The sequence below is a fragment of the Vicugna pacos genome, chromosome 17 (genome assembly GCF_048564905.1).
Source record: "Vicugna pacos chromosome 17, VicPac4, whole genome shotgun sequence".
NCBI lineage: Eukaryota > Metazoa > Chordata > Mammalia > Artiodactyla > Camelidae > Vicugna > Vicugna pacos.
Window position 1 is genome coordinate 53,511,284 of NC_133003.1, and position 21,723 is coordinate 53,533,006.

Genomic DNA, 21,723 nt, shown 5'->3' on the forward strand with positions numbered 1-21,723 from the left:
TCGTCCGGGGAGGCTGGGCGGGCTGCTCACCCCGAGCCCACGGTGGAGGCAGGAGGAGGGGCTGCAGCCCTGCCCGGCTGACCCAGAGCTCCGCGTCCATGAGCCTGGTCCAGGGTCCCCCAAATGCCTCGGGGCCCCTGCGGGGGGCGGGCAGGAGCTCCAGCAGAGAGACAGAGCTCTGGGCTTGGAGCCACCACACCTCAGTAAGAGCCGGTGGCACTGAGCAGGCTGCCTCTCAGAGCCCCGGTTTCCCCTGTAAGTGAGGATATTACATACGTGAATAAAACAAACATCTACTAATACAGAATCAGTGTGTTAACGCAACACGTTAACATTTCATTTGCACGCTGTCGGAAGCATGCCTTCATATGATGCGTAACGTAACATGCTCCTGTTTGGGGCCTTATCCTGGCCGTAGCTGGACTGATAGAATGCTGACTCTGCGCTGTTCTCAGTATACTAACCTATTTAATCTTCCAGAGCATTATAAAAGAGGAGTGAAAACTGGGGCACAGAGAGGTTCATTAACTTGCCCAAGGCCACACAGCCAGTACATGGCAAAGCTGGGATCTGAACCCTCGCCCTCTTGGCTCCAGAATTAGCGTTGTAAGCTTCAGGCTCAATAAACATCTCAATAAACACTCTTGGGTGTGCTGTTAGTAACAGCGTGTGGGTATCAAGGACCTGCCGGCCTGTGCCTCCCAGTTTACAAAGCACTTCTCCCCCGCGGGCAGCATCTCCCTTTCTCGCAGCATCTGGGCGAGGTGGGGCTGTTGTCGCTGCCCCTCGTTCCTGGTGAGGAGGCCGAGGTGTAGGGGGCCACGTCCTGTCCCATCCTGGCCCTGAGGTTTGAGCCCAGGCCATTGGTTCCCAGTCCAGCTGCTCCACGCTTCCCACGCACCTGCGCTCTGGGACCCGTCCTGCCCAGGCTGTGCCTCTCCTGTTTGCAGTCTGGCTGAGCAGTGAGGGAGGGTGATGGGCAGAGTAGGCCTCAATCTGCAGCTGCGTGGACCCGGCAGGGTGCCTGGAAGAGGGAGAGTGCTCATTCACACAGTCCCAACCGGGCGATCAGGAGGTCAGTGCCACAGGGTTGAGGACTAGGCCACAGCAGGCCAGGTCAGCCCTGCTGGACTGTGAGGGCAGGTCATGCCCAGCAGAACATCCCCACCTTCATGTGTGCTTTGGTGAAGGTACTGTCTGATGGAAAATATTGTGCACCCTGCAATATCTTGGACCCAGGTGCCACAATATGGTGGAGTGTCACCTTACCTCCCTCACAGGCTGTGATGGAGACTTGTCAACGGTCAAAACCAATGCCGAGTACATAGGAAGTGCTCAAAGAATATTCACTGTTCTTAGGGAAGTGGGAGAGAGAAGAAGGGGGGGCAGGGAAGGAGGGAGAGGAAAAAAGGAAGAAAGGAGTCTGATTAGGGGGACAGAGTAGGCAAAGAAGTCTGCATAGAGGAGTTGACATTTGAGTAGGGTTTTGGAGGGTGAATAGGAGTTTGCTGCAAGATAAAGAGGTAGGGAGTGGAATGGTGTTCCAGGTACAGGGAGTCCCTGAGCCGCACCATCAGCATTTGTAAACGGGGATCATGATGCTATGTGCCTCCTGAGATTCACACGGCAGTTAGATAAGGAAGCGTTTGGAGAAGGGACTGTGTGCTGGGCAGGCTGTCTGTGGCAGGCCAGCATGGTGCCACGTGACCATGACGCGGTCAGAGCAGGACTGGAGCTGGGAGTGGAATCCCTTTGCTGGTGGCAGGGCAGCCTGGGGCCTGGGCAGGACACGCCCTGGGGAGCCCCGCCCCGCCTGCCGGCATCCCTGTCACATCGCAGTGGAGCTGCCTCACGCAGCACATCCACATCGGTGCGGCCAGGAGCGGGTCGTCCTAATCTGGGGCTTCCTGGCAGCCAGGATTCCTCACCACACCCCACACGGGTCCCAGCACAGTCCCCGCAGGGGAGGGAGGGGAGGCCCGCCTGGCCCAGCCCTGCCCTCTCCCTCCTAGAAAGCCTCTCAGAGTGTTGGCCACACAGCATTTCCTTTCTCTGAGCCTGTTTCCCTCCTGGGGCGTCTGTGGGGCCTCAGGCAGGGCTCCCCCCCCAACTACACTCCCCACCTCTAACCCACGGTTTGTAGCAGGTAACAGGGTCAAAGGAGACTCCCCACTTCACCTCACCCAGGAGTAGGGAAGTTGTTGAATGTGATCGGGGACAGAGCACTCCATGCAGAGGCAACAGCAAGTGCAAAGGCCCTGGGGCAGGAGTGAGGCCGGTGTTGCAGGAGCAGGGAGCCCCAGGTGGTTGGGGGCGGGGGTAGGATGAGATGAGGGTGAGGGGGCAGGGCCAGCTCATGCTGGAAAGGGGTTGTCTGTGCGGGAAGGGAGCCCATGGGCAGAGCTGCCAGCTGGCGGGCTCAGGCCACACCCCAGGGCATAGCTCTGACTGCAAAGAGCGTCTGCTGGGAGGAGTCCTGTGGAACCTTGGGCCTTGGTTTCCCCATTCAACGGGGAGCAGTTGGACTTGACATTGTCAAGGGCCCCTTGGGACTGAGCAAACCCCCAACCTGGTGTTGGGGTGGGGACGGGGCAGCTGTTTGGCTGACCCATCAGAGGGAAAGAAAGCACATGGTTTCTCGCACGTGGGGCCAAAGGCTTTCCCCAGGGCTGCTCACCTACCCCAGGACCTGAGCTGGGACCGCCCAGCATGGCCTGAGCTCGCATGGCCCTGGGGGGTTGTTGTGTGGGGTCATCAGTAATCCTGTCTCACTTTTGCCACCTCAGGAGCTCCCTGGAGACCGGAAGCAGCCTCTCCACTGACAGATACAGGTACTGTTGCACCGTCTACTCCTGGCCTGCACCAGTGACCAGGATCAGCCCGAGGTCCCCCCAGTGTCCGGGCTCAGCCCGAGGTCCCCTCAATGATCAGGATCAGCCCAAGGTCCCCCCAGGACCATGCTCCGCTGACGGTTCCTCTGAGATCCAAGGCTATTGGTCCCCCAGGGGCTGGGTGGCAGCCGCAGTTCCCATGACAACCAAGGTTACAGCCCGAGGGAGAAGCAACAGTTTCCATTAGTTTTCAGCCCGTGCTTGGTGGACATGGCGGGTGTTTGAGGGTCTTGAATCTTGGTGTTTCTGTAAGATGTCTTGAGAAGAAAGGGTTGGAGACTGGCCTAGGAGAAGGCCCCTGGACAGGGGTCAGCAGGTCTCTGCTCACGTCTGGGGGGCATGAAAGACCAGGCACAAGCAGTTGGTCCTGGAGTGAGGTTGGATTGGGGTGGGCTGGGAGGGGACGTCTGTGCCATGCGTAGGGGTGACAGAAGTTGGCGAGGGTGGGAGGTGAGCCTCTCCCAGGAGAGGGCACGCTTTGTGAGGCCCTGAGAGGAGTGGACGTGGCCGGGGCGCTGGGAGGGAGGTAGGAGGGGGCAGTGGCGGGGCATGAGCAGAGCCCAGCCCCCCGAGGATTTCGGCCTCGGTGAGAAGGGATTTCTGCAGTTCCCCATCCTGCCCCATCAGGTGGCCATAGGTGCTGTACCAGGATGAGATGGTCCTAGTGACCAGCTCTGAAACCTGGAGGTGGCCAGGGCCGTGAGAAGGGTTGGGGGTGGCCTTCTGGGTGCTGCTTCCCTGAGCTAGCTCGGGGCTGGGCATCCCGGCAGCCCTCGTGGAGGATGGAGAGCAGGGCCGTCCACACACCGTGTAGTCCTGGGCTCGGACGCTCCACAGCCACGGCGGGCGGTAACGGCGGGCGCTGGCGGTGGGGGAGGGCTGGCGGGCTCCCACTTCCTCACGCCCGCACAGAGCTCCTCGCCCGTTTTACTGAAGTCCCTTGTTCGGGGTTCTCAGCTGGTGGGCGGAGCTGGGATTTGAACCCAGATCCTGGTGTGGACACTGCCTGGTGCTGCAGCACACTCCGTGCCCATGTGTGCACATTTCCTGCACAACCAGAATCCAGAACGTTCTCACACTGCATTCCCTCGGCAGCCAGACCCTCGCGCCGTGCATGGTTCTCGCACACTGGCGGCCACACCCCGGTTTCAGCCCAAAAGTGGTTGCACGCTCACACTCAGACATACCCACACACTCAGGGGCCCCTGCCTGGCTGGTCCCAGGTGCCCTGTGTGTGTGTGGGAGTCGTGGCAGGGCCGGCTGGGCCCCGGGGGAGAGAAGGTTCAGGAAAGTTCTGTAAGCAGCTGGGCCCTGACTGCCCTTCCCCCCTGTCGAAGGCCGCCTGCTCTGCCCCCGACCACCCGCGGCCCTGCCTGGGGTCAGGCTGGGGAAGGGGCTGGGTGGGCTCTGGCCCCAGGGTGTCTGGGGGCTGTGTTCGGGCTCCAGCGAGTCCCCTGCCCCCTCGCTTTTGACCGTATCGTTCACCACCAAAGCTAGGCCCCGCTCTTGGCCACATAAGGCAGGGCGGTCATGGTCAGGGAGTGGCCACAGTGACCGGCGCTCCCCAAGGCTGGCCGCGCTTGGCCTCACAGCCAGTGGCCCCGTGCCTTCACAGCCGCGGGGACGAGCCGGGCCCCTGGGCTCTCCTCACCTCACCCCCTCCACTGCTTAGACCTGATTTCCTGAGCACCCGCAGGTGTTGGAGGCTCAGAGACCATAGCCAGCTGCCCGCTGCCTGCGCAGAGACACTGCAGCGGGGCGGCCAACGGACAGAGAAGCCGAGTTTTAATGTAACATGTCAGGTGGCGACAAGGGTGTAACCTCAAAGCTGTGAGTCACGCTTTATCCGGGGCCTTACTGAGAGTGCTAGGCCGGGAGACAGCCTGTCGGCCTCTGAGGGAGGCTCTGAAGAGGTCGGGGAGGGGCCAGGACAAGGAGGAGGTTTTGCACGGGGCGGGGTGGGGGTGGGGGTGGGGGGTGGCTAGGCAGACCTACATCAAAGAAGGCTGCTGGTCACAGAAAAAGCCGTCTCAACCTAGTGACTGCGGTGCTTCTCTGTGCAGGAAGATGCACGCGTCAGGGCTCACTGAAACGGCTCCTTAGATGTGCATCTTAACTGCCCCCGAATCCCTGCAGGGGCACCTTCAGGGGCTGCTGCGGTGGTTGGTGGATTGGTGACTAGCAGCATTTTTTGCTTACTGAAATGGCAGGCAACGTTGTTGTTGTTGTTGTCCGCAAGTGCTATAAAGAAAGGTAAGCCAGGGTAAAGGGGACAGTGATGGGAGGTAGTCAGGGAAGGCCTCTTGGAGGAGGCATCGTTCAGCCAGACCGTAAGGAAAGGGGGGCGGGCAGGGGATGAGCCATGCGACTGTCTGCAAGAAGAGCATCCAGGCAGTGTGACAGCCAGTGCAAAGGTCCTGAGGTGGAGCTGGCCCGGCACGTTTGAGGAACAGCAGGTGCTTAGTGAGCTCTGCCCTCACCCCAGCGGTCTCACCTCACGTCTCACCTTCCCAGTAGCCTTGGGACAGAGGCAGAGCCCAGCTCAGACCTCCCATTTCACAGATAAGGAAAACTGAGACCCAGAGCCCCAAGGAAAGTTGGTGCCAGACCCAGGCCCCCGCCTCCTGCTCCCGCTGCTGCCGGGCCTCTGCCCTTTCTGTGCAGCAGGGCCACTGGCCTGGCGGCTTCGTGGGAGACTCTGAGCTGGCCGGTCCCACCGGAGGAGGGTCTGAGGCCTGCTCACAGCCTGGGAATTCAGAAACAAAGGTCCCAGCCAGTAATTGCCTCCTTTCAAAGGCACAGCCGGCTTCCTCTGCTGGGCCGGCGTGAGAGGGAAGCTGATGTCCTGTTGGGGGAGGGGTGGGAGGCTGGCTCTGCCGGCTGGAAACGGGCCCCCTGCCCTCCTTCCTCGCCTGCCCTGGCCGTCAGCCCAGTTACCCAGCGGCTCACCTCTCCCCAGCCTGGGCGGTGGACTGCGCCCCACCTGCGTCCAGCCCGGCTGTCCTAACGATGCTGGCCGCACCCCCTCCCCTCCCTGGGCCTCACACTCCCCATTGGTAATTGGGAGCCTCCACGGAGCCCCTGGGAACGCCTTTCCATCCACTCCCGAGGGAGGGCCGCTCTCCAGAGCTGCTCGGCTGGGTCGTTCCTGGTGGGGGGCTGTCCTGTGCGCTGTGGGACGTCTGACAGCATCTCAGTGCAAGTCCCTCCCCACTGTGGCAACTCAAAGTGTCCCCAGGTGTGGCCAGTGTCCCGTGGGGGCAGGAGGTGGTGGCACGATTGCCCGGATGGAGAAACACCCTCCTGAGGCTGATGGCATTGTTTTTGGCTTTGCCAGCACAGGGGAGGGGGTGGGGGATGGGATCAGGCCCGGTTCCACACCCAGCCTTGGGTGCCAGACAGCCTGCGTGGGATCCACAGGCCCAGCCCTCCTGTGGCACCAGCTCTTGTCTGAGGCCAACGTGCCTGGATGTCATCCCTCATACACAGGGATGGGGTCTTCTCCGAGCCTCTGTTTCTTCATCTATGGATGGAGAGGGGCAGCGAGCCCTCCTTACGAAGATGCGATAAGACCACTGCTTTTTAAACAGTGTTGAGCAAACGAGGGGACCCAGGGAGCAGGCGGGGTGAGTGTGGTGCATTCAGGAGTGCCCTGCCGTCCCGCCGTCCAAGACCCTAAACCCCTGCACCAGACGGCGATCGGGCGCCTGCACTGGCCCGACACTGCGCCGAGCCTGGCTGGGCTGTGGTGCTGGTGCTGCAGGTCCGGGAGAAGGAGGCAGGACACAAGCAGACAAGTAAATAAATGGTCCTTGCAGAGGACGGCGTGTCCCAGGGAGAAAGCCGGGGTGGGGGATGCGGGGGGCTCAGATGGTCAGGGAGGCTCTGAGGGGGCTGGAGGTGCGGTCTGGAGGGTGTAGAGGAGCGGGGACGGCATTATCTAGCAGAGGAAGGGCCCAGAAGGCGGAGGTGGATCTGGGGACCTGACAGGAGCCAGGGGTCTGGGCACCGGGAGCCGCAGAGCAGGCAGATGGTCTGTAGGAGCCTGGGCACTGCAGGCCAGTGGATGATCGGGAGTTTGGCCTTTACTCTGAGAGCAGGGGGTGCTGCGTGAGGGTGTGGTGCAGAAGAGAGGCATTTTGAGGTCCCTGTGGCGGGTGTGTAGGGAAGGGACCACGGGGCGTCCAGAGTGGGAGCTGGACCTTCCAGGATGGGCGGGGGCGAGGCTGGGCCCGGTGGTTCCGCTCGGCCGCCTGTGACCCGTTCTGCCTGTGGTTCCTGGACCCTGACCAACAATGTCCCTGGCTGGCTGGCTGCCCCCCTGCAGCCCACGGGAGTTCCCTCCCGGCAGCCAATGAGCTGCTGTCATCGAGGTTCCATGTTAGATTTTATCAGTGTGTCCCTGTCACCCGGGCAACCGCGCCAGGGGCCCTGTCAGTCTGTCCCCGCTGCCTGCTCCCACCCACACCACGTGGCTACATGGTGAGTTTTTGCTCACGGGCCGGACGGGGATTCCGCTAAACGTACTCGATCTGGCAGATGAGGCGGTGTTTGTCATCTTGCCCTCTCCCTGCCTGCGACCCCCACCCCCAGGTCTTCCCGGCCTTCGCCACTTTGGGCCAGGCAGGTGGCTGGGCGACGGCCCTGCCAGGTGCCGCTGCGGCCACCAGGGGCCCGGTTGGAAGAGGGGGCTCACAGAGCCAAAGTCGGGAGCCCAGACATCCAGGCCCCCAGGATGCTGGGCCCGGGGCCCCCGCAACTCGGCACAACCAGAGCTTCCCCCGTTCGCCCCAGGGTCCCACTGGGGAGCCCCGAGAAGCACCCGCCACCAGAGGCAGCCTGAGCCTGAGGTTGCCTGGCGAGCCCCGCGAGGAGTCGCTGGGCTTTTGTGCGCTGCTCTTTGTATTGGAGGCGTGTGCTGGAGGAGCCGGCCGGCGGGGCTGGGCCATGTGAGTGGGGCTGCCGTGGCAGCAGGGGCCGGGGCGGCCGGAGTGGCCTGTCCCTCAGCTCCCCAGCCCCTCTCCCAGTCTCGGTGGAGGTGCCACGGGGGTCCAGCCACAGCCCGAGGGGCGAAAATGCTCAAGTTCAAGGCCTTTTGCCTGGATTACTGGCAGTTCCTGTGCCTGCAGCCGCTGCACGGAGTCTATAAAAGGTATGTGGACCCGGGAGGGACCATGCCATGGGGCAGCGGGGCTGGAGGGACCGTCCCCGCCTGCCGATTGTAGGGCCTCCTCGTCCCTGCGCAGGGCCCCCGCTGGCCTTTGCTGTGGGCCACACTGTGCAACTCGGCTTAATTGTAACCCCCTCCTTCCAGCCCAGAAACTGGTAGGATTTCTGTGGAGAAGTGGTCACCCGAGACAGCTCTGTGGCCAGGCGCTGAGTTTCATTGTTCCTTGCTGCTGGGATCGGCCCTGCGGTGGACTTGCTCTGAGCAGTCGGACCCCACAGGAGGGCAGCCCCCGCCCCGGCCTGGCCCTGCTATCGTCCACTCCCTCTAACCTCATCGGCAGCTCATGTGACTAATGCGCTTGACTGCCTCCATCCCAGGCAGGGATCTGAAACTTATTTCGGGGTGGGGTGCAGAATGGGGGGAATCCCTGGCCTGGAAGTCAAGAGACCAGAGCTCAAGTCCCTCCCCCTGCTGTGTGACTTCGGGCAGGTCACTTTCCCTCTCTGAGCTGGATCCTTAGGGATTTGGACCTGATGATGATGATGTAGGGGCGTTTGGGGACTGCTCCCTGAAATGATGCGGGCTGTGGACATGACCCCCATGTCAGGAAACCTGACAGTCTCTTCCGCGGGTGTGTTCTGTCCACCCACACGCCCTGGCTGAGAACCACCAGTGCCAGGCCAGCGGGAGGGGCACCCTGGATCCACCGCTGTGGTCACCTTCAGTGGCATGTAATTAAAGACCTTGGGGGAGGGCGGCAGCTCCCCAGCTACTCGAGGGACATTGGTTTGATTCCGCACTCGGCGAAGTCTGCGTCTGCAGCTGTCAGCACGCGAGCGGTTCTGGGGAAGTGTGCGAGCTTTTCTTTCTCTTCCAAGGGCTTTCTCCGCTGGGGGCGGGGTCCGGAGGTCTCACAAGCAGCCTCCAAAAGGAAGTCCCTGCTCCTGGGTGGGTGCCAGGGAGAGGGCCCGCCTAGCATCCGATGAGCACCAGCCCTGCCCGGCACACCCTACGCACGTGCAGGGGACCAGCCGTTCCCGCCACCCGGGGAGTTTGTTCTTATGGGCCCAGGGCACCTGGAATATTCTGGCTGTTAGTTATTAGGTGTCCGCCGAGGGCGCACTTTACTCTCTGCTCAGTCCGCACCCCTACTGCAAAAGGGGCACTGAGGCCCCGCTTTGAGCAGTTAAGACCCAAGGGCAGGCGGCCAAGTAAGCGTGGCCACAGGATTTGGACCCAGGTCTCTCTTGCTCCAAGCCGGACACTCTCTCTCCTGTTCCACAGCTCAGGCGAGGCCGTATGCCAGGGCAGAAGGGACAAAAACTGGGTGGCCCCACGCAGCAGGGGTCAGGCAGACAAGGCAGGGGTTGTGGTCAGAGTGCTGATGGAGGCACTAGTGGGTCTGGACGTGGGGCTTCATGGAGGAGGTGACAGCTGAGTGGGCAGTGAGGTGTCTGGAGGAGTTGGCTGGACCGAGAAGGGGAGGGTGAGTGTTCCAGGCAGAGGGAGATGCACGTGGGAAAACCCAGAGGCTTTCAAAGGGCAGGTGTCTTCAGGTGGTGGTGAGAGGCCCTGGAGCTGGGAGGGGGTCAGGGTATCGGAGACCAGGACCAGGGGCTGGACCTCCTGCTGCGCACAGCAGAGGATGGTGGGCCGGGAAGGGTCTGAGGGAGGGAGTAGCAAGTTGAGAGTCACCTCTGGGAGTCACGTGGTCCTTAGGGAGGCCCTGCCTTGGACTCCAGGGGCAACCAGTGAGAGTGCCCTTGGCCCCACCCAGCATAGAAGTTCTTATTCAGAGCAGTGCCCTCTTCTCAAGCCCCGAGTGTAGCCCAGGGACAAATGGGACACTGTCCTCAAGGAGCTCCCAGCCTCCTAAGGGAAAGAGACCCACTCACAAGCCTTGAGCGTTGAGGGTGGGGGGTAAATAGAGGCGGCGCAAAGATACCATCAGCCCGAAGGAGGCCATCTGGCCTCGGAGAAATCAAGGAAGGCTTCCTGCAGGAGGTGTCAAATCTGAGCTAGGCCTGAATGTAGGAGCAGAATTTTTCCACATAGGGAAGGGCACTGTTGGCAGAGAGCACAGCATGTACAAACATGTGGAGGTAGGACCGAGCCTGACGCAGTTCAGAAATGGTCAAAGCTGAGGCGGAAGTGTGGGGTACCTGTCAGGCAGTGAGGCTAGGAAGGAAGGTGGGGGCAGCACTGGTGGTGCAGAGGCTCACCGAGCATCTGCTACAGGACGTGGAGGATGCGACTGTCCCATTTCCCAGATGAGAAGATGGAGACTCGGGGAGAAGCAGTAGCTGGCCCAGGGTGGCCGGCCTGGCAGTGGGGCCCTGGGACCTCGCCAGGCCGCACGCTGCCGGCTGAGGAGGCCCGACTGCGCCCTGGCAGATGAGATGCTTGGGGCTGGGGTCACTCCTCTTTCCATCGATTAGTGTCCAGAAATAACGGTGGCATGTCAGTCAGTGAGCGAGAAACTCCATCTGTACGGCTAGACCTCGTCCGGCGGGGCTTCGGAACGTGCTAGGGGAGCGGCTCCTGGGGGCGTTGTGGAGTCAGTGCCGGGGAAGCACTCAGGGCGGCTCACGTCCGGGGCTTAGGAAAAGGCGGTCGCCACGGCCCCAGCACCGCCCACACCAGGAGCTTCGCAGACGGAACAGTGGGCTTTTTTCCTGCTGCCCTAAGTCCGCCTTGTTTAAAACAGCGACCCAAAACTTGGGAGTATGAAAAGGGTGTTTTGCAGACAATGCATAATTAACCACTTCTAAACACAGGGTGTGAGAGGCTCCCTCGAAGCTGTTAATTATTCTTCATTAGTAATCTTAAATTCATGCAAAATAATCCTGGCATCCTGCCAGAGGCTGGGGCTGCGAGAGGAGCAGAGCTGCTGATTTCAACTGGAAAACGCACGGATTGTTCTGGGCACCTCTGCCTGCTGCCTGGGGCGATGGCCACCCTGCAGAGCCTCGAGCTTGGGCCCAGAGGCCACCGTGGGAGGCACAAAACCCTGTCCTCCGGCCCCAGGGTGCGAAGAAACTGGGGAGAGTGGTCTACCCATCCGTAGCCTGGCTTCAGAAAGGAACTGTTAGAAATAGGAGACGGCTGTCAAGTCCCATTCCACACCAGGCCCAGCGCCAAACCTCAGCAGGGCCCCTGTTTGGGGTGTTTATGTCCCACGCACGTTTTTATCACTTTGCTGACACAAAAGACCATTCTGTGTGTTTGGGAACTATACATAAGTGATGTCATAATTTGCTGCTTGCTTTTTCAAAAGTTTTAACTGTGGTAAAATACACGCAACTTGAAACTGACCATCTTAACCATTTTTGAGTGTGTGGTTCAGGGACATTCAGCACATTCAGACTGCTGTGCCACCCGCCACCCCCATCCATTCCAGGACTTTGTCATCTTCCCAAACTGAAACTCTGCCCCCGTTAACCACTGACTCCCCGGTTCTGCTCCCCCACCACCCTGCTTTCTGTCCCTATGAATTTGACTTTTCTAGGACCTCATATAAGGGGAGTCATTTGGGGTTTGTCCTTTTGTGACCGGCTCATTTCACTCAGCAGATGTCCTCAAGGTTCAGCCATATCGTAGCAGGTGTCAGAATTTCCTTTCTTTTTAAGGCTGCCTAATACTCCGTGGTGGGTCTAGACCACGTTTTTATCTGTTCATCCACTGATGGACACTTGGGTTGCTTCCACCTTTTGGCTATTGTAAGTGAGGCTGCTGCAACCTTGGGTGTACAGATATCTCTTTGAGATTTCTTTAGTACTGTTCCTTCAAATAAAGTAATTTGGTGCCCTGCCACCCCAGAAAAAAGATGCAACTTGGTTTTTTGCAGTTCACATTTTACTGGTGAGGGTTGTCTGTGTTGCTGGGTCTGTTTTCACTGGTGTATAGTATTCCACAGTACAAACACCTGTTTCTCTGTTAATATGTATTTAGGTGGTTGCCCATTTTTGACACTCCAGGCGGGCTGCGGGGCATGTTCCTGCATCCTCTTCCGGTACCTGTGTGTGGAGTTCCTAGGGTTGGTACCAGGGTGGCAGTTGAGTGCCTTTGACTCTACTGGGCTTTGCAACCTGCAGCAGGCTTGGGAAGAGAAGCTACCTGGCACCAGGGTGCCCGGGACACACTTGGAACTTGGTAAATAGTTGGGTCTTCTTTTTGTCAATGAAGTGAGTTGGAAGAAAGTGTAGGTGTTATTCAGGAGACGGAGCGATCATTTCGACTGGGAAAGTCAGAAAGGGTTCTTGTAGAGCAGAGACGGTCTTGGGGGATGAAGAGGGATTTCCCACCAACACAGGGGAGGCAGTGCTTCTGGCGGAAGAGGCACGGAGAGGATGCGAGGACGGTGGCGTGTGAGCCTTGGGTCCGGTGGAGTCGTGGTGAGCCTCAGAAGTCCCGTGAGGCCAGCAGAGACGAGGGAGTCTCCTGGCCCGCTCCTGCGCATTCCGGCGGTCGGCAGCTCCGCACCCTGGGTGGGGGAGGCCAGTCCGCAGGCCACCGGGGAGGGCGGTTAGGAAGGCGTCTGTGTGCTGGGCCGTGCCGGACGCCCCTCGTTCCCTGCAGGCTTTCCCTGCTCGGGCGCTTCTGCTGCACCGGGTGAGGCGCGGGTGAGACACACCGAGGGCTCCGTTCGACCACGTGGTCTGGGGACTTGAGAAGCGTGTCTTCAGCGGGGAAGCCAGTGAAGGTTTAGGAATCCAGCAGCCGAGCCAAACTCCACGCAGGGTTGGAGAGAAGTGTCCCCGAGTAGGGCACCAGCATGTCCTCGCCAGGGGCACCCGCGGGCGCTTAAGGCAGGCAGAACAGGCGCGGTAGGCTTCGTCCCCTCTGCTGAGGGCGGCTTCCTGTGTCACAGCCAGAGCCCGCTGATGGCCCGGGGGAGGGGATGGGTGGGACGGCCGTGGGGATTTTACTCGGGGGAATGCTTCTGCCAGGACAAGGCCCCATGGGCTCTCCCCGACAAACGCGTCCTGCCTTCGGCAGCGGGAGACTTAGCGCATGAGAGTAACCCAAGCTGAGCGGCCGTCTGCACCGCAGCCGTGTGCCGGCGGCCCTCGGGTGGGTGGGTCAGCCTGCCCGGGGGCTCAGGTGCCCAGGGGACTGAGAGGAGGGAGGAGCCGGGCCGGGGTCTTCTGAGCTGATTCTCTTGTCCTTCAGGGCCTGCTGGGGGCGAGTTGTGTCTCCCAGAATTCATATGTTGAAGCCCTAACCCCCAGTGCCTCAGAATGTGGCTGCAGTTGGAGAGGGGGCCTTCAAAGAGGTGGTGAGGGTGCACGGAGGTCACTAGGGTGTCCCTAACCCAGTAGGTGTAAGATGCGGAGATCAGGGCACATACGCAGAGGCACGACCATGTCTAGCGGGTGATGCCGTGCACCTCACCGACCGGCCTTGGGGCACCCAGCTGTTTGGCTGGACGGCATTCTGCAGGTTTCTGTGAGAGCGTTTGAATTGGTGGACTTTGAGCAAAGCAGCGGCCGTCCGCGGTGTGCGTGGGCCTCGTCCGATCAGCTGGAAGCCTGACTAGAGCGAAAACATTACGTGAGCGGGAACTGCGCCTGCCCGACAGCCCTCCGGCTGGGGTACCAGGTTTCTTCCCCCGTGTCTGGACTCAAGATTGAAATGCCGGCCGTTCTGGGTCTCAAGGCTCCGGGCATGGGGATTAGAAGCTTTCCTGGAAGTGCTAGAATTCAAGGCCGCCAGCTCGCCAGCTGCAGATCTTGTGACTTGTCAGCCTCCGTGGTGATGTGAGCCAGTTCTTTATTTATTTTTATATAGGTGTGTGTATAATCAAATAGAGCGTGTATATTCACACACACACATGCACGCCCTAATGGTTCTCCTTCCCTCGAGAACCCTGAGTCACATGCCACGTCAGGAAACGGGGAGAAGGAGGCCGTCTGCAAGCCAAGGAGGGAGGCCTCCGAAGAAGCCAGCCCGGCGGACACACTGATCTCAGGCTTCGGCCTCTGGCTGCGAGACAGTGAATTTCCGTTGTTTAAGCCGCCCGGCCCATGGTCTGTTACAGCAGCCAGAGAAAAGTGCTCCGGGACCTCGCTTGCTTCATCTGTGAAATGGGTACAAGGACCCACCCTCAGGCTTATCAGGGATCTGTGTAGAGCACAGTGTACGTGCACACGCTCTGCCCACCCAGCAGAGCCCACTGTCCGGTGTGTGGTGGTCAGGGCTGGATGGGGCAGGCAAGGGAGGCATCCGCCTCGGGGGCAGAATTTAAACGGACGCCAAAAACTCTCAGCGATGAAGCAGACAAATGTCAAAATAGGATGTGCAGGCAGGCTGCTGCTGTGTGTCTCCCAACCCTGTGTTACTGTGTGACAGGAAAGGTCACTTCCAAGGAGCCACAGCCCCCTGCGGGGCCAAGGGTAATGTGTGAACAGGCAGGATGGTGTGGAGCTGTTTTTATAGGCATTTTTTAAATTTTCAAACTTTGTTAACTTTTTCCCTTGGGTCAAAAATACAGAGCCCAGGAGGAGGGTACAGCTCAGTGGCAGAGCGTGTGCTTAGCATGCATGAGGTCCTGGGGTCAGTCCCCGGTGCCTCCGTTAAAAAAAAAAAATACAGAGGCTGTTGTGGAAGGTGTGTGGACGGGCGCATTTCCCATCTGCTTTAGCCTTCAGCACCCTGGCCTGGAGCTGGCCGGTCCACGGCTGCATCGTCCACTTCCAGAGGGCCGGGCGGTGCTGTCCCTCTGCTTGTTTGCAAAGGAGGCTTACGGTCAGGGACTGTTTCTCCGTAGAGGACGTCGTCGGTCGGCTGGCACCGCTGGATAAGATCTGAGGATTAGATAGTAGTGTTGAACCGGTGTGCACGTCCCGACTCTGAAACCTGTGCTGCGATTATGTCAGAGAAGGTCTTCTGTTTTGCAGGAAGACACTGAAGTAGCAAGGACTTGAGGTGGGCACCAATGACAGGTGTGCATGTGTGTGTGTGCACGCCCATGGATAGAGAGAAAGCGTCTGATAAAGTGAACGGGACACAACACAGGACCCTGGTGAACAGTGCACAGAATTCTTCCTACTTTTCTTGCAACTTTTTTGTAAGTCTGAAGTTAACTCAAAATCTAAAGTTTGAAGAAAAAAAAAAAGAGCCAGAACTTGCTGAGGCCTGTGCTTAGGCCCTCGTTTCTCCTGGTGCCGCCTGCCCCCAGGTCTCTCCCCCTGCTCCCGCCTCAGTGCTTTGAGTCTCAGCCCAGGTGGCACCTCCTCAGAGAAGCCCTCCCTGATCACCTCATCCTGCACGGCCCGACCTCCCCACCCCTTCTTTCACATCCTCCAGCTTTGTTTCCTTGTTTGTTTGTTTGTTCTATTTTTTCTTTTATCGTAGTATAGTTGATTTACAATGTTGTGTTAGTTCCTAGTGTACAGCATAGTGATTCAGTTATATATGTGTATATATATATATATATATATTCTTTTTCATATTCTTTTTGAACCCAGCTTTGTTTTCTTATCATCCTCACCAACATCAGAAGTTACCTCATTCATTTGCTTAGCGTTTGTCCTCCGTCCCCTGCCTCCAGTGTCAGCTCTGTGGGACTTTGTCTTGTTCGCCCCTGCTCCTCGTCCCCTGTGCCTGGCACACAGTAGGTGCTCAATAATCATCTGTGAACAAGGGAGAGGTTCCGTGATCGTTGGGCTGAAGGTCAGAAAACCTGGAGTCTTCTTGTTCCCGGTTCCCCTCGCCCAGACTTGCCGTGGGACCCTGGGCAGTGCCGGTGCCACCTGGACCTTTGTCTCTTTGTCTGTACCCCAGCTCTGAAGCAGGTGGATCACGTGATGCAGAGAGGCGCAGGCTGCCGCCAAGGCTGAGTCCCCACCACACTCCTCTCTGCTGCAGAGACCGCTGCCGGGGTAGGCCTGCCCCCCCCAGTCCCCCTCCCTGACGGAGAAGATGCACCTCGTGGGCCTTGCCCGCAGCCCCGTGCTCCTGGGCAGGTGGCCCCTGACGAGCGTGTGCTCACCCCCTCCCTGGGCTTCCCGGAATAGAGGCGAGCGGGCGGGTTCGCGCCGGCATCCTTGGCAGGAAACGGTACCCTCCCGACATCGGATAGCGCTGTCTTGTTTTCCTGGTAACCTTCTCCTCACAGCGAGTGACACTAGTTTTCCATTTCAGGGAGCAATATCAAATTTCCTTTTGAAATAAACATATTCAGGGGAGAAACCAGTTAACCTGGTATTTTGTGTATTGTTTTTTAACTCGTTATGGTTACAAATTGAAACTCAATCGGACGCAGGGAGAATGCTGCTCGGAGTCCCGCCATGAACCACATGCCGGCACCGGACATCGTGGCTTTGCCAGCGTGTCAGGTCCCTGCCCCCCGCAACACACTGTTTGTCACGTTCAGCTTTGTCCCAGATGGTCTCCAAGAAATGTCTTTTTACAATTGATTTGCTCAAATCGGGAGCCTAACGAGATCCACGCGCTGCGTGTGCCTCTTAAGTCTCCTTTTCTCTGGAAGCGCCCTGCCTGTGTCATCTGCGCAGTTCTGTGTTGAAGAAGCTGGGCTGTGTGCCTTCAGCACATCCCACATTCAGAATTTGGCTGAGTTTCTCCCCAAGGTGTCCTTTATCCTGTTCCTCTGTCTCCTGCAGCTCCTAACAGGGAGTTAGGTCAGGAAGCTTGATTACACTAGTCCAATTTTTAAACCAGTTGCTTTTAAAGGAAACACTAAATAGTATTAAATTAAATGCTAGAATGTCCACAGAGAGCGTCTTGGGAATTGTCTGTCCATGGAAGCAAGCCATGGGGAAGGTTCAGGTGGGGCACTGCCCTGGGACAGGTCTGGGTGTTGGGAAACAGCCTGGAGGCAGTGAATGAAAAAGAGAGGGGGCAGGTGGAAGCAGGGCCCAGCCCAGGACAGGGCAGTCATCCTGTCCTCTGTGCGCCTGCGCACCCACACCCATCGGGGAGGCTTCCCATCTGGGTAACTTGGCCTGCGTGCCAGGACCTGGGGAGCTGGGAGCCAAGGGTCAAAGAGTTTAGCCCTTTCAGCACAAGATGGGGATCAAAGGGAGAGCTTTTCTCCTTTGCCCAAGAAGGAGCTGGGGAAGGGCACAGCCTGCAGCAAAAGGGATTGAGGTTAGACCTGGAGAAGGACTTCCATGCCAGGCTGGGGCAGTCGTGGTGCAGAGTGGTTAAGGTATGTGTTTGGGAGCAGAAATTGCTTCAACTCCTGGCTCTTCCATTTCCCACTTGTGTAACCCTCGGCGTGTCCGTGAACCTGTCTGTGCCTCGGTTTCCTCGCCCTGAAGACGAAACACTAGAACCAGCCTCTACGATGGGTCTAAGGAGCCATGAGTTCCTCACACTTGGGGCACTGGCTCCAGGAAGCACCAGTGAGCACCGGGTGTTGTTAGTATCGGACGATGGTGAGATGTGTCTCCCTGGAGGTTGTAGGGGTTGCTGCTCACAGAACATTTCGTTTTGCAGAAGAGGACGCTGAAGGAGGGGAGGGTGTGGGGTGGATTGCAAAGACCCCAGCCAGGCAGGGCAGCACCCTGGAAAGGTACAGGTCTTGGCATGGGGCCCCGTGCAGGTCCCAGATCCGTTCCCTGGCTGTGTGACCTTAGGTAAGTCACCGCACGCCTCTGAGACTCCGTCTCTGTCCAGCGCTGGGAACTGGGCTGAACCTCTCTTACCTCTGCCGTCTGATTTCTCTCCGTGGCAGGTCTGGGCATAAACCCTGAAGGTCCCTGGCACTGACTGCCGTCCTGGGGCGCAGAGGGAACTGGGTCCGAACTCTCAGAAGAGAGAGCCTGGGGGGGGGTGCTGGCAGTCGTTTTAACTGACGGCAGATGTCAGACCCTGCCCCCGGGGCTCCCTCTGGCCACAGCCAGGCCGCCTGCAGCAGTGTCCAGTCTTAGGGGCTGCCTCTGCCCTGATGCCAGTTGGTGGCCACCAGGGCCCTGGGGTGCCCCCCCCCGACCCTCGGGAGCCGCCCAGGATCCTGTGTTTCCCTCAGGCGGCAAAGCTGGGTAACATTATGCAGCTGTCACCATACTTCCTGCCCTCCTGGCCTCGGAGGCAGCTGACCAGCAGGCTGGCCAGTAAGCAGGCCCTGGACCCAGACCCCACCCTGGGCAGGTCACCTCCCTTCCCTGGGCCTCAGTTCCTAGTTTGCAAAGTGAACGGCGGGAGGATCAGGTGAGAGCGCTGTTCATTCGTTTGGCAGATGTTCAGCCACCAAGGCCTCCTCTCAGCCAGACTGTTTGCTGGGGGCTGAGAAACTCATAGGCAAACCCACGTCCACCATCAAGTCACTGCCAGTCTGGCGTTGCCAGTGCTGTGAGGAGGCACAGGCATCTCTGGAGCTGGACCAATCATGGGCGGCTTCCCGGAGGCAGTGGCAGCTCAGTGAATCTTGGGTGAGAAGGAACAAAGGGTATAAGAGGTGGCCTGTGGGCCAGACACCCACAGATGTACTTTATTTGGTATGCATGGGATTAGCCCACATGGGATTTTAAATTTGAATTACTGCAAACATCTATAACCCAAGAGCCTTTAGGAAAAAGGCTGGCTTTCTGACTTCTGAAAAACTAGAGCCCTCATTGCTACAGAGCGACAATTTCCCTTTAGACCAGTCGTGGGCCTCCCCGCTCTGCCGCCCCAATCACCCCCATCCCTGCTCCCCCCCGCCATCCCCAGGTCCCCATCACCGTCACCGGGACCTCCGTCCGCCCAGTCGTTCGGGTGAGAAACGCAGGCATCACTGTCTCCCCCTGCCCTAACCCTAACCCCCCTAACCCTAACCCTAACCGGCTGGCTCCCCACTGTCAGCCGCCCCTGCTGGCCCTGCTTGGCAGATGCTCCCAGAGTCTAATCACTTGTGCCCCCTCCCCGGCCACCACTTAGCCGCTGCTGCCCGGTCCTGGCCCTGCCCCTGCCTCCACAGCCTCCTCCCTGCACGCCCTGCTGGGGGCTTGGACACTGGCCCTCGTGCCCCAGCCGCGGACTTGGTGAAGCTCTTTTCTGGATTCTGCACCCCACCTTCCCCCTGAGCCCTCCGCGGCCTCCTAGGCTTGAGATAAGATGGCAGAACTCAGGTTAAGCTGCGCTTGGGGGCTGAGAGCCCACGGGAGTCCCTTGTGACCCAGCGCTCCTAGCCTTCAGCCCCTGTTTTCCCATCTGGAAGATAGGGACACCCCGTGCCCCCTCCTTACAAGGTACATGCTGCTTAAGAAGCAGGACGGCCATGAGTTTTGACTGGTGGAGCGCCTGCCTGGTGCTGGGCCCTGCTCTGGGCCCTCCTGGAAGAGGCCAGCGTCCGCAGACACAAATGCCAGTGACACACTTTGCTTTCAGCCTGAAGCAGGGAGAGTTCGGCTTTGGAGTCAGCCTGGCAGCGCGGGGACTGGGTGGCACCCCGGGCGAGGGGTCTGACCCGTGGTGCATGTGAGTGTGTGGAGAAGGGAGACCATAAGGACGGCTGCGGCGCAGGTCGCCACGGGGCTGGCTCGGATAATGTGCGCGGAGAGCAGAGCCACACGGATGTCCTCCTGCGCCTCCCACGGGCCCGCAGAGCAGAGAGGCGGGGGGCACGGCCTCGGGTGCCGCAGGATGAGGGCCACAGCCCAGGCTCGGGGAGCGGGGGCTCGGGGGCAGGAAGGGGGGACCAGGGAAGGTTCTCAGCACGGGAAGCTGCGCTTTGCTCCTCCTCCTCGGGCACAGGTCGCTGCCGGGGGCGTCCTGGCTCCCTTGCCTGCTTGGCGCTGGTCGCTCCTTCCAGCGGGGTGTTCGCCCCGCTGGGCCCCACCGTCTTTTTCATACTGTGCTCAGAGGGTGTGTGTTCCTGAATGGATGAAGGAACAAACAAATAAATAGTTGGCTTCCTGGAGGCGGTGGCCTTTGAGTTGCCCCTTGAAGGGTAGTGTATCAGGTCCTGGCAGGAACGGCGGGGTCAAAGGAGTCAGAGCACCGTGCCAGCCATGATGGGGCTGTGTGCGGGGGCAGGGCGCGGGGTACGGGGTTCAGGGAGCTTATAGGAGAGGGTGCAGCACCTGGGCTGGCAGTGGGGGAGGGCCTGACCAGCCCCGGCCGGGTTGGGGCAGGACCAGTTACAAGAACCCAGAAAGAGCTGTGTGCAGAGGCAGCCCACCGGGCACCGTGCCTGCAGCGGGCACAGGAGGGGCAGCGAGCACCCGACCCCCTCCTCCTCCACCTGCCAGGGCCTCCCGCTGGCCACACCCACCGGGTGACAGGGAGCCTGGTCTTGCGGTCCGTGGCCCAGAGAGTGAAGAATCGTTCTGCAGGCGCGGGAGGGACAGCCAGCCCAGGTGTGGGCCCCTGGAGGCCCAGGAAGCCCTGCGGAGGCGGGTGGCTGGAGGGGGGCCACTTTCAGGAAGCTCAGTGCAGATGGCAGGTGGAAAGGGCTTTGCCCACCTGACCGAGGTCAGGAGGTGGGGGTGCTGGATGTTGGAGCAGCCCTATGGGAGACCAGGGGAGACCGGCCGAAGGGTGCCCACTGGAGGGGCCAGCAGGGAGAGGGCCAATGTCTGGTCTCAAAGACACCCCCGCTGCCAGCTCACCGCCAGGGAGGGGTGGGGGACTCCTAGTTCCTGGATGAGACGGGCAGACGAGGACAGCCCCTGAAGTCTGAGGAGGGAGTCGGGCATGTTTGGAGCCCTGAGATCATGGGCACTCCTCACCAGACAAGTTGACAAACCTGGCTGGGCCTGGAGGCTGGACTGAAGCTCGCTGACCTCACTTGGCCCCCAGGGGAGGGCCACACCGCCCGACTGGGGTCCTCACCCATCACCCTCCCTAGCGCGGCTGCTGCCTCCCTTCAGTGAGTGCGAGCCCCCGCGGGCCAAGTTCACCGCGGTCAGCATCTCCCAGGAACAAATGTGTCCATTCCTCCGCCTGGGCGGTGGTGACCTCACCCCCAGGGGGCCATGTGAGTCACTGGGCTGAGGGTGGAGGGCCGGCCAGCTCTCCGCAGAGGCCCGGGAGAGGGAACAGCGGAGGGTGTCAACGTTTCCACGCCGACCCGCTTCCCGCCACCACCACTTCCTGCTGTGGCCCTGTGTCCTCCTACGGAGGGAGGAGGGACAGTGGTCACTGGGCCCCTCACACATGCCCCGCGGTGCCGGGGGCTTTTGAAATGATGCTGATGTGAGCTCACACTGTCCTTCAGAAGACGGCCCGTATCCCACTCCTCGCCCCAGCCAGGAGGGGAGGGACGTTGTTTTCATTTTGGAGGGGAGAACACTGAGGCTCAGAGAGATGACACACATAGGGACAAAGGAGTCAGATGAATCAGGAGTCTGTCCCCGTTCTCAGGGACAAGCCACCGTCACTGATGAAGATCATCAGCATTCAGGAAGCCTGAGAGCTCTCGGAGCCTCAGTTTCCTCATCTGTAAAATGGGGATAATGATACCCACCCCTCAGGGCTGTTGGGAGGCTGAGAGAGGACCTGATGGGAGCAGGGTGGAGATGGCGGGGCAGCCCCAGCACACCCCTGGGCCACCCCGCCAGGCACTGCTATGTGACGGCTTCCGCTGCCGTCCCATCAGCCCTTGGGCCGGTGGGGAGTGAGGGCGGGGCCGTGTGCAGCTCAGGTGCGAGGCTGGACCAGAGTGATGGCCGTGGGGTGGGGGCTGCCAGGGATGCAGAAGGCGGTCGTGATGGA

General features: G+C 59.9%; 1 protein-coding gene across 6 annotated transcripts in view; it reads left to right on the plus strand.

The window, feature by feature from the left end:
- IQSEC1 (IQ motif and Sec7 domain ArfGEF 1) overlaps nucleotides 1-21,723 on the plus strand; it is a 284,272-nt gene that overhangs the window by 157,207 nt on the left and 105,342 nt on the right. For 3 of the 6 annotated variants that reach the window (XR_012060810.1, XM_072941955.1, XM_072941953.1), the window contains exon 1: nucleotides 7,944-8,043. Coding sequence is in view for 4 of the 6 variants with exons in the window: in XM_072941955.1 (XP_072798056.1) it covers nucleotides 7,967-8,043 (77 nt within the window). In the remaining 2 variants the exon portion in view is untranslated. Of the gene's footprint in view, nucleotides 1-2,786; nucleotides 2,832-7,322; nucleotides 7,374-7,941; nucleotides 8,044-21,723 lie in introns of those variants that run through there. The other 3 variants (XM_072941947.1, XM_072941956.1, XM_072941948.1) reach the window with 3 other exon arrangements.